Below are 12085 nucleotides of genomic sequence, written 5' to 3' on the forward strand. Positions count from 1 at the left end.
CAGGGGGCCGGGTCTAGGCCGGTAGGAGGTGGGATCCTGGCTGTCAGGAGACAGAGTTCGAGCCGGCAGGGGGCGGGGCGCGGGTCCACTGGAGACAGGCAGGGCCTGGGCCGGCCCCCGCGTCACCATGGCAGCGGGAACGCAGCGGCGACGCTCTAGCTGGAGGAGGCGGTGCTCTGAAGGACTGAAGACGGAGCTGCTGAACCAGACGAACCGATGATTTAAGAGGTAGGTGCTGAAAGGTGGCGCGTATCTGGGAAGTATTATTACCACAGTCGAGCGTCCAGCTCAGAACTGGGGACACACAGAGGCACGAGGCCGGGGTGGGAAGAAGGTGGCGGAAATTTCAGGTTCCAAACCGACTCCAAGCCTTACAGGTTCTTAGTGTGCCTTTCCTGATTCAGACTTTTAGAGCTTGGAGACAAGTGGAAATGCACTTCCCTTTCTCAATCTCTACACCATCCTCCCCAAATACTGCTGCCCCACGGTTTGTCCCTGAGAGGGATGATTCCTTAAGACCGATAGAGTACTGAAGATGGAATCACAGCACAAAGAAGTTGGTAATAATAGTATCGACTTCATAGAGTGTGAGAACGTAAAGTACTTGGAACAGAACATAGTATGTAGGCAAATTTTGACTGCCATTATCATCATCACCACCACCACCACTATTTTCCTGGCTGTTCTCTGGCACTGACCTAGTGCAAGTGGGATTCAGAAAAGGTGGCTAGAAAACTGGCTCCACCACTAATTAGCAGAGCAACCCCCTAGCCTATTTCCTATTAGCTGGAGATAATAAAATGAACTCTATTTCCAAGGATTATTTACTATGACGGTGAAATGAGATGAAGTAGGTGATAGCACTTTGTAAACTTAAAGTGCTATATACAATTTTCTGCCTTAGAACATATATGCTGCCTTTCTTGGTTAAAACTGAATTCCTGAGGATGAAGGGAAGTGCATGTCAGGAGAGCTCCCCGTATTTCTCCTAAGTGTCTTCGGAATCCTTCCTATGGTCTTTGACAGATAAATGTAGGGAGGAAGGAAAATGCATCCTTGCCGTTAACTCATGATAGGGAAGCATGGCTATTTACTTGATTATTAGAACTTAAGCAACTAGTTTTTCAAATGCCATTGGGATAGCCCTGTTTTCATTATAACATAACATCTTGGGCTGAATTACCTCCTAAACAAGGTCCTGTTTCTGATACTTCCAGATGACTTAAGTTGTAGATTTGGGGATGGGGCCTGACCCTACTAGATTGGTTTAGCTTTTCGAAGTTTTTTTCCTGTGCTGTATTTTTGCACATTTCTCCCTCTCCTGTCTTAAGGTGGCCCTGATCCAGCTCTTCTGGGGACTCTGAAGATGGGGACCCAAGTGGTTATGAGACTCTGTAACTCCCTGCTGCCAGCGGAGCCCTCTGTAAGTTTCTGCTGTACTGTTGAGAGGCATGTGATGCCATTAATGGAATTTCAGTACAGTTCTACAACTGGGGGATTTCTCTATCACGACTCAGATCCTGGAAGAAAATTGTAATATATTTGCTTTCTTTCCTTGCTTCCCCTTCTTGTGGAAATTCTAGCTCACTTTGTTCATTATCTTTTTCTGGAATTAATAAAGTCAGGCAGAAGTGGAAAAATTCTAGCAATTAATAAGAACATATGCATTGTTTAAAAGATTTAAATAATGTTCGTTATAGAAATAATGCATATTAATTATAGAGCATTTGGGAAATATTGCAAACCGTGATTTAAAAAAAATCCTCCCATCCAGAAGCAGTCACTGTTAATATTTTAGAATGTTTTCTTCTAGTCTTTTTTCTATGTATATTATTTACATATTTGAGATATGCACACACTTTTTGACTTTGCTTTTTTAACTTAATATTTGTTAATATGAAATTGTTAGTGTTTTATTATGGGTACAAATGTTTGGTAAACATTATAATGGCTGTAATTTTCTTGACCATTCCTCTGTGGTTGGACTTGTAGGTTCTCCTCCCCATTGTGAATAACTAATCACTTTCCTCATTCAAGACTTTTTTTTCCTTAGGGTAGAGTCCCGGAAGTAGAATCCTTAGGTCAAAGGATGTGAACATTTTAAGTAACAAAGTTATTTTTTAAAAGAACAATTGTGGTGCCAGATTTTGTATATATCCTTCAGAAGGATATCAGTTGGGAGATAGAAAGGTCCTTGATAAAAATCTGGCTACCTCTTGCAATGAGACCTTGGGTCCTACAGAAAGATTATTTCATGATAGTGTAATTAGTAATGTGGAGCCCTAACACATTATGAATGGCAGTCCAGAGGCATGGGGGCATTTACACTGTTTTCATAGTTGAGAAACTCAAGGGTCACTTCCAAAATATCCACCAGATGTCGCTAGTTTTAATCTAATTTTTACCTGCAGGATAGCTGGCAGATATGAATTCTGAAATATGAATTTAAAAAATTCATGCACAATATATTTGCATATCTGCTTTGGTACAGTTTATATTAAGCACTAGCATCTGGTGATTACTTTGGCGACATCCTACTCTAGTCTCTCACCATTCTGTCTCTTTTTTCATTTTTCTACCCACTCAGTCTGTCACACTCACCCTGTACACTCAGTCCCCACATACTAATATTGGATTCTCAGTTGTACTAGTCTTCATTTTACTATTCTTTATTTCAGTCTTGTTTCTTGCTTTTGTGTGTGTGTATTTATGTGTAACTGTGAGTTCTTGAAGTTTTTGCTAAAAAAATAGGACCCGGCATATAACAACATATAATAGGTGCTCAGCACATATTTAATGAATACTTAATAAAGGAATGCCTTGATGAAAGAGAGGAATATATAAAAGGATACCAGAAATTATTTATATTTGTCTTGGAAATACAGTAAAAGAGGCAAGAATTCACATTCCTAAATTAACTATAATTAAGTGCTAAATGATATAGTATAGAGCATGCTATAACCTTTGAATTTTAAAGAGAGGAAGATTCATTCATTCATTCAGCCAATATTTATCGAGCATCTACTATGTGCCAGGAAATATTCTTGGTTCTGGAGATAAAACAGTAACAAAACATACAAAATTCCCTACTTTCATGGAGCTTACATTCCGGGCAGGGGGAGGCTGACAATAAACAAATAAATAAGTAAATATAGAACATACAAGATGGTGATGAAAGCTAGGAAGAAAAATAAAAATAAATCAGGCAAAGAGGTTTGGGAGTGCCCAGGTGAGGGGGTGTTGTCATTTTAAATAGGGAGTCAGAGAAGGCCAAATGGTTCAAGAGACATTTGAGCAGAGACCTGAAAGAAGCGCAGGAATGAACCATGGGTTATGTGCGAGATGACTGATCCAGACAGGTTAAGATCAGAGCTGTCTTGATTTTAACAAAATCAAGAGTGGTCAGAGGAGTTTCACGAGGAAGTGGAACTTGAACTAGGCCTAGTGAAGATTTGAGTAGTAGAACTGTGGGACATTCTAGGCAGACGGACAGTTGTGAAGCCAAGGAGGTGACAATGAGCCTTGTATATCTGTGAGACAGTGAAGAGCCTGCTAACCTGAGCGCAGGAAATTTGGTGGGAGGCCTTAAGAGCTGGGCATGAGGAATTTATATCTGACATAGTAGAAAAAGGCAGTATTTGAAAACAGTTGAGCAGTTGATCCGCAAGATGAATGTATTGTCTAAGGAAGATTAAATGGTGCAGACTGGCAGAAAAAGAGAGCAGTTTAGGAGCCGGGACCCACTTGGAACCTTTGCAGGTAGATGTGAGCCCTTTTGTATATATTTATGCTGATGTCTCTGAAGATAAATGCAATACAAATTGTACACATATTTTACTGCCAAGGAACTCGCTAATGTGAGAAAAAAAGATTAAGAAATTATTTCAGAGTCATTTAAAACATTTCCATTGACAATTTTAATTATTTGTTTCTTCACATTGCCTTTCTGCTTCTTTGTATTGTTAATGATTGCCCATAATAGATGTGTTAAATTTTACATAGGTGTGAATTTCACACATCTTACTTCTACACAGGGAGAACTCACAGTCAATATTTTCACCAAATGACAGTTCTGTTTAAGGCTCAAGGTCTTACTTAGGCTAACATATTATTATCTGTATTAATATAAGTGATGAATGAGTTTGCCAATGTTTCCTGCACTGGCTTATTCATTCAGCTATAAATATTTACCGAGTACCTTCTATGCTGCAAGCATCATATAAAAGTATTGCATAATGATTAAGAAACTGGACTTTGCCTTTACCAGTTAGTAGTGTGGGGGATCAGAATTGGCCACCCCAAAATCTGTCTCTTTGGCATACGGATTATTTTGGGCTGGTTCCTTTTCAAAACTGCAGACACAGGAAAAGCTCTGAAAACCAAGTAGAAGTAGAAGTTACCGTTTGTAAGAGACATTTACATTTATAAGGGAAATCTCCATCTGTAAAGGTGTCTCCCTCTCTGTACCAGGAAGAAGGGTGGATAACCTTATCTCTAGAAACTCTTATCAATGTGGAAAGCAAAGACTTAAATGTGCATAATAACCTTACTCTTGTTTACTGTGCTTTTCTGGTAATCTCCCATAACTGACTCTCCACTCCCGACATCCTCCTTTGTCTTTAGCTGCAGATAACATAGAAGCTGGCAGCTCGGCCATTTTGTTGAGTTACTCAGTTTTCCTGGGTCTCTCCCATATATACATGTTATAAAGCTTTATTTGATTTTCTCCTTTTATTCTGTCTCATGTCAATTTAATTCCTAGACCAGCCAGAAGGACCTAGAATGGGTAGAGGATTTGTCTTCCTCCCCTACAGTAGCTATAGGGTCTGGGGTAAATTATTTATCCTCCAAACCTCTCTTTCTTCATACATAAAATGGGGACAATAAAAAAACCTACTGTTTATGGTAATTGTGACCGTCAGATGAGCTAATGTATGTAAGTGCTTAGTACAGGGCTTGGCACAGAGTAGATGCTCGATTTTGCTATTATTGCTGTTGTGTATAGATGTATGGGTACCTTTTAGTTGGTGAGGGACGTATCTGCCATTATTGTTAAAATAATGCAGGGCTGAGGAAGCCTGGTATAATTTCAGAAATCAGGCAACATGGCAGAGATATGCAGAAAGCAGGTGCTTGGACTCTGCCTCTCCTCCCAGGCAGAGTGAATAACAGGCCCGCAGCAGTGGGAGTGGTTCCAGCTACCAGGACTGGCTTGCAGTTTTCCCATGTACCGGCACTACAGGATACAGATCATTGTCCTAGTTATTCCGAATTCTTTTAGCTAACCCACTTATTCTCCCAGCTCTTATGTTGATATCACAATAGGGTGGGATGGAGAGGATGGAAGGAATGGTAAATGTTAGTGTTGCTTAGAGCTCAAGCTCAATTCTGTACCTGGGCCACTTTCTAAGTCAGACCATGATAAGTATGGTGAACATACTTTCTGAGCAAAAAAAAATGAGATTATGTGGTCCAACAGGAATTTTGTGCTTTTTCCAAGTGTGAGAGGCAGACTATATGTAAAAATACTATAAGTTTTGGAACATTTCATTAGCTGTGTGGGGACAGTGGAACAGAATATTTTGAAATTGTACTATCTGAATTTAAGTGAATTAAAATTAAATGCAACTTAAATTTTAGTTCCACATTTGCATTAGCCACATTTCACGTTCTCAATAGCCACATGTGGCTAGTGGCCCCTGGATTGGACAGCACAGCTATGTAACATTTCCACCATCACAGAAGGTTCTATTGGACACCACTGTTGTAGAATATGTGGTTAGCATTATTACAGACTTCCAGGGAATAGTGCAATCTTGGGCCATATGCCCTATAATAAATCTTGTGTCTATTTACCACAATTCTCTCTAATTCATCCAGCATGCTGTGAGGTATAGGGCAAATAGCACAGAGCTTGGCCTCAGAGGCCTTTGGTTCAAATCTTAGCCCCCATACTGACTTGCTGCGTGACTGTGAGCACCTCTGCTAGTCTTGGTTCCTTCATCTGTGAGATGACAGAGCTGGGCCACATGAGATTTTTTTGGAGCCTTAAAATTCAGTGATTTAATATCTTTTCCCAAGAACAGAGCTCACAGGTCCTACTTTGATCAATGACTTCTTGTTGGAGAAACAGTGACTTGTTGGCATAGATAACCGTCAGCAGGACCTCCCTCTGATGTCTGAATATTTTCTGCCGTGTCCAAAGCATGATGGACTGTCAACAAATCAGAATCCTCTATAGAGGGATCTTCCAACTGGGTGTTTGGGTTTTGTATCACTATGCATGTAGGTGTGTTACGTGCAATTTTATGCTGTTGGAAGTTTCACACTTCTCTTTAAAAAGGGTCTTGTTGCAATAACATGGATTAGTGACTCATCTGAGAGTGTTACACCATGAACTGTGGTCACAGTGAAGGGAGTTCTTGGCAACTAAATTCCCCAGCTAGATTATGGAGGACAGTGGTCTTCTGACTTGTGGGCTGCTAGGGTTCAGTGTGATTGGGTGTCATGGCTTTTCCCCAGCCTTAGCCAGAAATGAACCCACAGCATTCAACCAGCAGCAGGCATTTAACACCTCTACTGACCTTCTGCTTCCTGCTCGCTGTGGTCAGAGGGAGGGGTGTCTTTTCTCAGAAGCATCTTTGTGTTTAGCAGCTTTAGACATTCAGGCAAGATGTAGCTAGTTCTGGCTGCTCCTGGTAAGGATTTTCTTTTTCTCTAGGGACCTGAGAAGAAGGTCATTAGGTTGAATAGGAGCCATTATTGACTTTTCCTGCTAATGAACTAATGGGGATTTGGGGAGAGAGTCGGGGCCATCTCCAAAATCGTGCGTCCTAGCTTTTCCAACTGCCTCTGTCACTGACCAGCTGTGTCCTTGGGCAAGGTCCTGACCTTCTCTGAGCCTTACCACTTGGAAAACCCTTCCCTCCCATCTGGGATCACGAGGTGTAACATAATATGGGTGTTCTTTCAGCTTCCAATTTTCCTATAGAAGTAAGAGTGAGCACTGAGAGTACCAATGACTAGTGTTTTCAAAAATAATCAAGGCTGCGATTTGAATAACTAGAAACAGAGGGGAACAGCTCTCTGTTTCACTTGAGGAAATTTTTACTAACTCTTTCAAAAGCACCAGGACATTTTTGCAGTGAGTTTAATTAAAACCCATTTAATTTAAAACTCATTAAAAATACAGGTTTTACATTTTAGCAGTTATTTTAGAAAGTAAGAAAGGTTTTTTTTTTTTGGTAAAGCCTTGGTTATCCTTGGTTTACCTTTCATGTTTCTGTTGTGATTCTGAGTGGTTTGTTTAGCACTGTTCTATTAAATGTGTCCTAATACCATCAATTACTCTGTATTCTCTTTTTGTTCTCTCCTTCTAGCTGGTTCTTCTTTCTCTTTTTGCCTTTCTCCCTTCTGCTTCCTCTTCTTTAACCTAAGCTTACTGTCCAGGCCCCAAGTGGAAAAAGGTTGCTGTTTTCAGCTAGTGAGGGGGAAAAATCTTATGAATCACTCCCTTCCCACCCGTCTTGGGGTGGGGTACTTGCGGCCTTAAATAAGCAGAGCCCATATATGTGTGTGTGTCTGTCGCACGCTCACACCAGCACGCCTGCCTGCAGGCTTGGTGTGTGTGCGTGTATGTGACTGCAAGCGCACGCACATGCCGGCCAGCCCGCCTGTGTGTCAACGTGTGTGTGTGTGTGTGTGTATGCTCGTGGCGCGCGCTGATACCCGCATGCCCGCCTGCAAGCCTCGTGTGTGTCTATGTCTGCAGCGTACGCACACACGCTCGCCCCCCAGCCCAGGGTGTGTGTATGTATGCGTGTGCAGCGGGCGCACACGCAAGCCGCCCCCCCACACAGTGTGTGTGTGTGTGTTGCGCGCGCGCGTGTGTGTGCAGCGCGCGCACACGCCAGCTGGCCCGCGCGCCCGCAGGGCTCTCCCTTACGCACGCCGGGCCGGGGGCCGTCCGCCAGCGCCCCTCCACCCGGTGCGCGCCCTGCTGTTTCTATAGGAACTGCGACAGCGCCCAGGCCCTTCCAGCCGAGGCCCCCGTGCGAGCATGCCCAGTGGAAGACGCTAGTTTGGCTCGGGTCTAGGTTTCCAGTAAGTGGCATGCGGGACTCTGGAGAGATCCCAATGAGCTGAGCCGAGAGTCTTTGTGTGCAGAGGGAGGAGGAGGCGGCGGCGGCCGCCTGGCCTGGAGACCCCTCCCGAGGAGCCCCCGGCAGGAACAATGCTAGCCTGCCTGACCCGGGGGAACTTACTGGACGTCCTGCAGGAGGGCTTCAATGAGGTAATTGTTTGCTCCTCCCACTCCCCAGCTCCCCTCCCCCAGCGCCTGCCGCCTAATCTCTGGAAGAGGTCCTCCTCCGCCCCCATCCTCACCGGGACCCCAGTCCAGTTCCCCCGCAGAGTCCCTAAGGTGGTGGGTACGGTACAGACGAGATGATCTAACCGGGAGAAATCTAAAGGACCGCCTGCCTCCAGCTAAGCTGAGCGATGACCTCCCCCCGCGGTTTACCTGAGCCCAGAAGACAGGGCCACAAATTCAAAGGTCATCTCCTTCCAAAGGAGGTGGTCTCCGCCTTCCCCGGGGATTCTCGCCAAATAAATCCCCAGGGAAGCCCCTGAATAGATAGCAAAAGTGCTCCTTCTGTTTCGGGAGCTAACTGGGTGAGCCAGGGGAGGTGGGGTGACATTGCATTGGTAGAAAGTTTGAGAGAGGGCAGGGTGAGTAGGTGGTCCATGTGAAGTGCCCTCTTCATGTTTATATCTCTTTCTAAACCTGGGGCAGTAGATTTCTCCACAGCTAAGGGCATGATTGACAGAGAGTAGGTAAGAGGAGAGAGGGTGCCTGAGTTTCTGGGTCCAGTTCAGAGCCCCTTCTGTATGAGGGTGCAAAAACTGGGGCCTCCGCCTGACAGACAGTAAGGGCAAGGACTGGCTGGGGGTCTTTTTCTCTTCACTTGTTTTCTGTTATTTATTCCATTTCCTTCCCTTGTGACCCAGGAAATTCTGGTCTAGGACCTTTTCCCCTTGCGGTTTGCTCCAAAGGTCATCGATGGCTTCTGAGCCCCACCCTTGGCTTGCCTTATCCCAGCATCCAGGGAGCCCCCTACAAGGACACCTAGACTGTTAGTGCTGTCTTTCTTCCTGTCTCCCTCTCTCCTTTTCTTTCTAACTCTCCTTCTCTTCCCTCTATGTCTCTCTTTCTTAAAGTTTTTTTTAAAAATCAGTTTTTAGTTAAACAATGTTATGAATACATTCTCTTCTTAAATGTGAACATTACAGGTGAGACTGAGTGCCTTGGCCACCCCTCCAGTCCTGGCCTGTTCTCCAGAGGTAACCATTCTCATGAATTTGTGTATAAGATTTTCTTTCTACAGCTGCACCACGGGCTCTTTCCTTAATTCCTGTTTCTAATTAAGAAGCTCTGTGGCCTGACCTGCCTCAGAACCTTCCCCAGTCCTGGCCCCTGTGCCTCAGCCTTGTTCCTGACATAGAGAGGAAAACTGCAGAAATGCTGTCCCCACCTAACCAACTCAGTCAGAATTTTCCTTTGGCTGAAGGGTGTCACAACCTTCAGTGAAGGGCAGCGCTTGCATCCTGCCTGCACTGCAGGGCTCCTCGTCTCTGCATCCTTCCTCTCTGAACACATGGAAGGGGATTGTTAACAAAGAGCTACAGTCTGAGTTGAAACACAGATGAGCCAGCTCTTTGAGTGCTTCCAGAATTCCTGGCTCCTCTTTCCTCACTGTCTGCCTTAGGGCTTCCCTGGTCTCAAGCTTCATACATCTGACTCATCCACCAACTGTGACAGAAGCTCCTTAGGTCCTCTTATGGTCTCCTCTTTTTTTTTTTTTTTTAACTCAGCCCCGCCGGTCAGGTCCCACTGTCTTAGTAGGAGGTGGAAACCAGCTCAGAGGGAGTCCTCATCTTTGCCTTCTGCCTGTTTTCACTTTCAAACCTTTCAGCTGAAGAGCCAGGTAAACCAAGGGGTTTGGCTGTCTTTTTCATGCTTTGATCCTTCCATAAATATCCCCAGACCTCGAATTCTTGTAAAACATAAGGGAAAAGGAGAGTGGGCAAGTTTTCTTTTGTGGTGTTAATAGAGTCTTCATAAAAACAAGAGACACACAACTTTATAATTAATTCATCTCTGGAGTAATGCGGGAGTGCCTCTTTTCCCTCTCTGGCATTTGACTTTTCTACTCATCTTGTAAACTTCTCTCCACCCCCTCCAGAGGCTAATGTACAATCCATTCCTTTCTATTAGTAGATTTGAACTCTGATAGCCAATAAGTGCTTCTGGTTTCTCTGAGAAATTGACATCATCTACATACTACTAATAGTAATATGTTAAATCTCAATGGTCCTCTACAGTTTAAATAATTCTTTGACCTAATAAATTATATTAAATAATTCTTCTCACATAATCACATTTAATGCTACTGAATAATGGTACGATTGGTTATTTCAGAGTTGATGGGGCCCTATTTGACCTATGCCAGCCTCTAGAGTTGCTTAATACATCTAGTAATATTCAGCCTCTTTTGTTAGAGTCATGTGATAAGGATGTAAATAGGACTTAAAAGCTAGTGTCAGAAAACACTTCAATTCCTCTGAAAAACTCTTCCCACTGAGGCTAAGAATACCACACATGTGTCTAAGCATCTCCCTGGAATGAACCAGGCGTATCTGAAGCTATTCTTCATCACCCAGATGCTTTATAGGTTTGTGTGGTTAGGGCTGTGACCTCATTCTCTATGACAGAGAAAACTGCCACAGGAAATGAAGCTATGGCCCTAATTGGTTCATTATAAGGGAACCATGCAGCAGAGAGAAGCCCTGCCCTCTGAATCAAGGCTTCCCTTTACCCACTGTTGGCCTCTGTTCTCAATCTCTATGCCACTACGCATAACTGCATGACAGAATTTTTTTCTACCACATTCCCTGAATAAAGCTCTGGCCTCAACATACTTGACAGATTACTCCCTGAATTAATCCACGTCAGTGCTGTCAATGCAATTCCTTTTATTAACGTGGTTAATCTGCACTATGAATTATCTGCAAGTTTTGGCTATTGCCAAATTCTGTAGCCCACCCTGGCTATCATCCCCTGTCTCCTATGTTCTGGGCCTGGCCAAGCTTTCTGTAGTTCACAATTTCCCCATTCTGCATCTGCCTCAAAGCTAGTTATTTATTTTCTCTGCCACTTGGTATTGATGTTGCCATATGAATGTTGTCCTTGGTTAATATGCCACGATGAATTTCTGCAAGTGTTTTTCTGGGGGTTGAACTTTGTTTAAAAAAGACTTTGGTGCCTGTGTTGGGAGGTTTTGACAGACCTGAGACTATAATATGGTTTGGCCAATCATCATTCATTCAGTTATTTAGGTCATTTATTGGGTGAAGGGATGGATAAAATAATTGAAAAACACCTGGTTCCTGCTCCCAAGGAATTTATGGGGGGTGATTTATAGGTGTACTGAAAAAACCATAATAGAATGCTTAATGTGATTAGTGTTATAAAAGAGGTAGTGTTGCTGGGAGATCATAGCGCTATCTTTTACTTAATGATATCATGAAAAGCAGAAGATACTTACCAACCTACCTGCTCACTGAGGCCAGACTTTTTTTGCTGCTAGTCTGGTAAACATGCTCGCAAGCACTCATTCAACAGACGTTCACTGAATTACTGTGTTTACCGGGCACCGTGCCAGGCTCTGGAAATAGAAGTCAAATAACATAGAATCTGTGCCCTAGTGGCTCACAGGCTGATGAAAATAAAGTAAACGTTCAGAGAAGAAACTTGGGAAAATTTTGGTGATATAATAATCTTGCTTGTCAGGCAAGAGTGAACCTATGCCTCGCTGTAGTCTGAGTGGCCTGAGGGACTAAAAATTGTGGGAATGATTTATTAAAATGTTGGTTGACAGGAAATCAGTTGTCTGAGCCTTAACCTTTTAAACACATGACCTGGAAGACTTTCTCTACTATTTTCCCTCCAAGTGGAAAAGTGGGAATTTAAATCCCACATTGAGATTCATCTGCTTGGCAGTCCCTGAGAAATACAGGAAGAGCC

General features: G+C 43.4%; 1 protein-coding gene across 6 annotated transcripts in view; it reads left to right on the forward strand.

The window, feature by feature from the left end:
* Positions 1-31: 31 nt before the first annotated feature.
* Positions 32-12085, forward strand: part of DIXDC1 (DIX domain containing 1) — a 69105-nt gene continuing 57051 nt past the window's right edge. The window contains exons 1-2 of one of the 6 annotated variants that reach the window (XM_046686103.1): positions 32-228; positions 1332-1423. In XM_046686103.1, coding sequence (XP_046542059.1) covers positions 1367-1423 — 57 coding nt within the window. In that variant the 5' untranslated portion in view covers positions 32-228; positions 1332-1366. Of the gene's footprint in view, positions 229-1331; positions 1424-7991; positions 8294-9291; positions 9343-12085 lie in introns of those variants that run through there. The other 5 variants (XM_046686105.1, XM_046686099.1, XM_046686101.1 and 2 more) reach the window with 5 other exon arrangements.

Source organism: Equus quagga, chromosome 14 (genome assembly GCF_021613505.1).
Source record: "Equus quagga isolate Etosha38 chromosome 14, UCLA_HA_Equagga_1.0, whole genome shotgun sequence".
Lineage (NCBI taxonomy): Eukaryota > Metazoa > Chordata > Mammalia > Perissodactyla > Equidae > Equus > Equus quagga.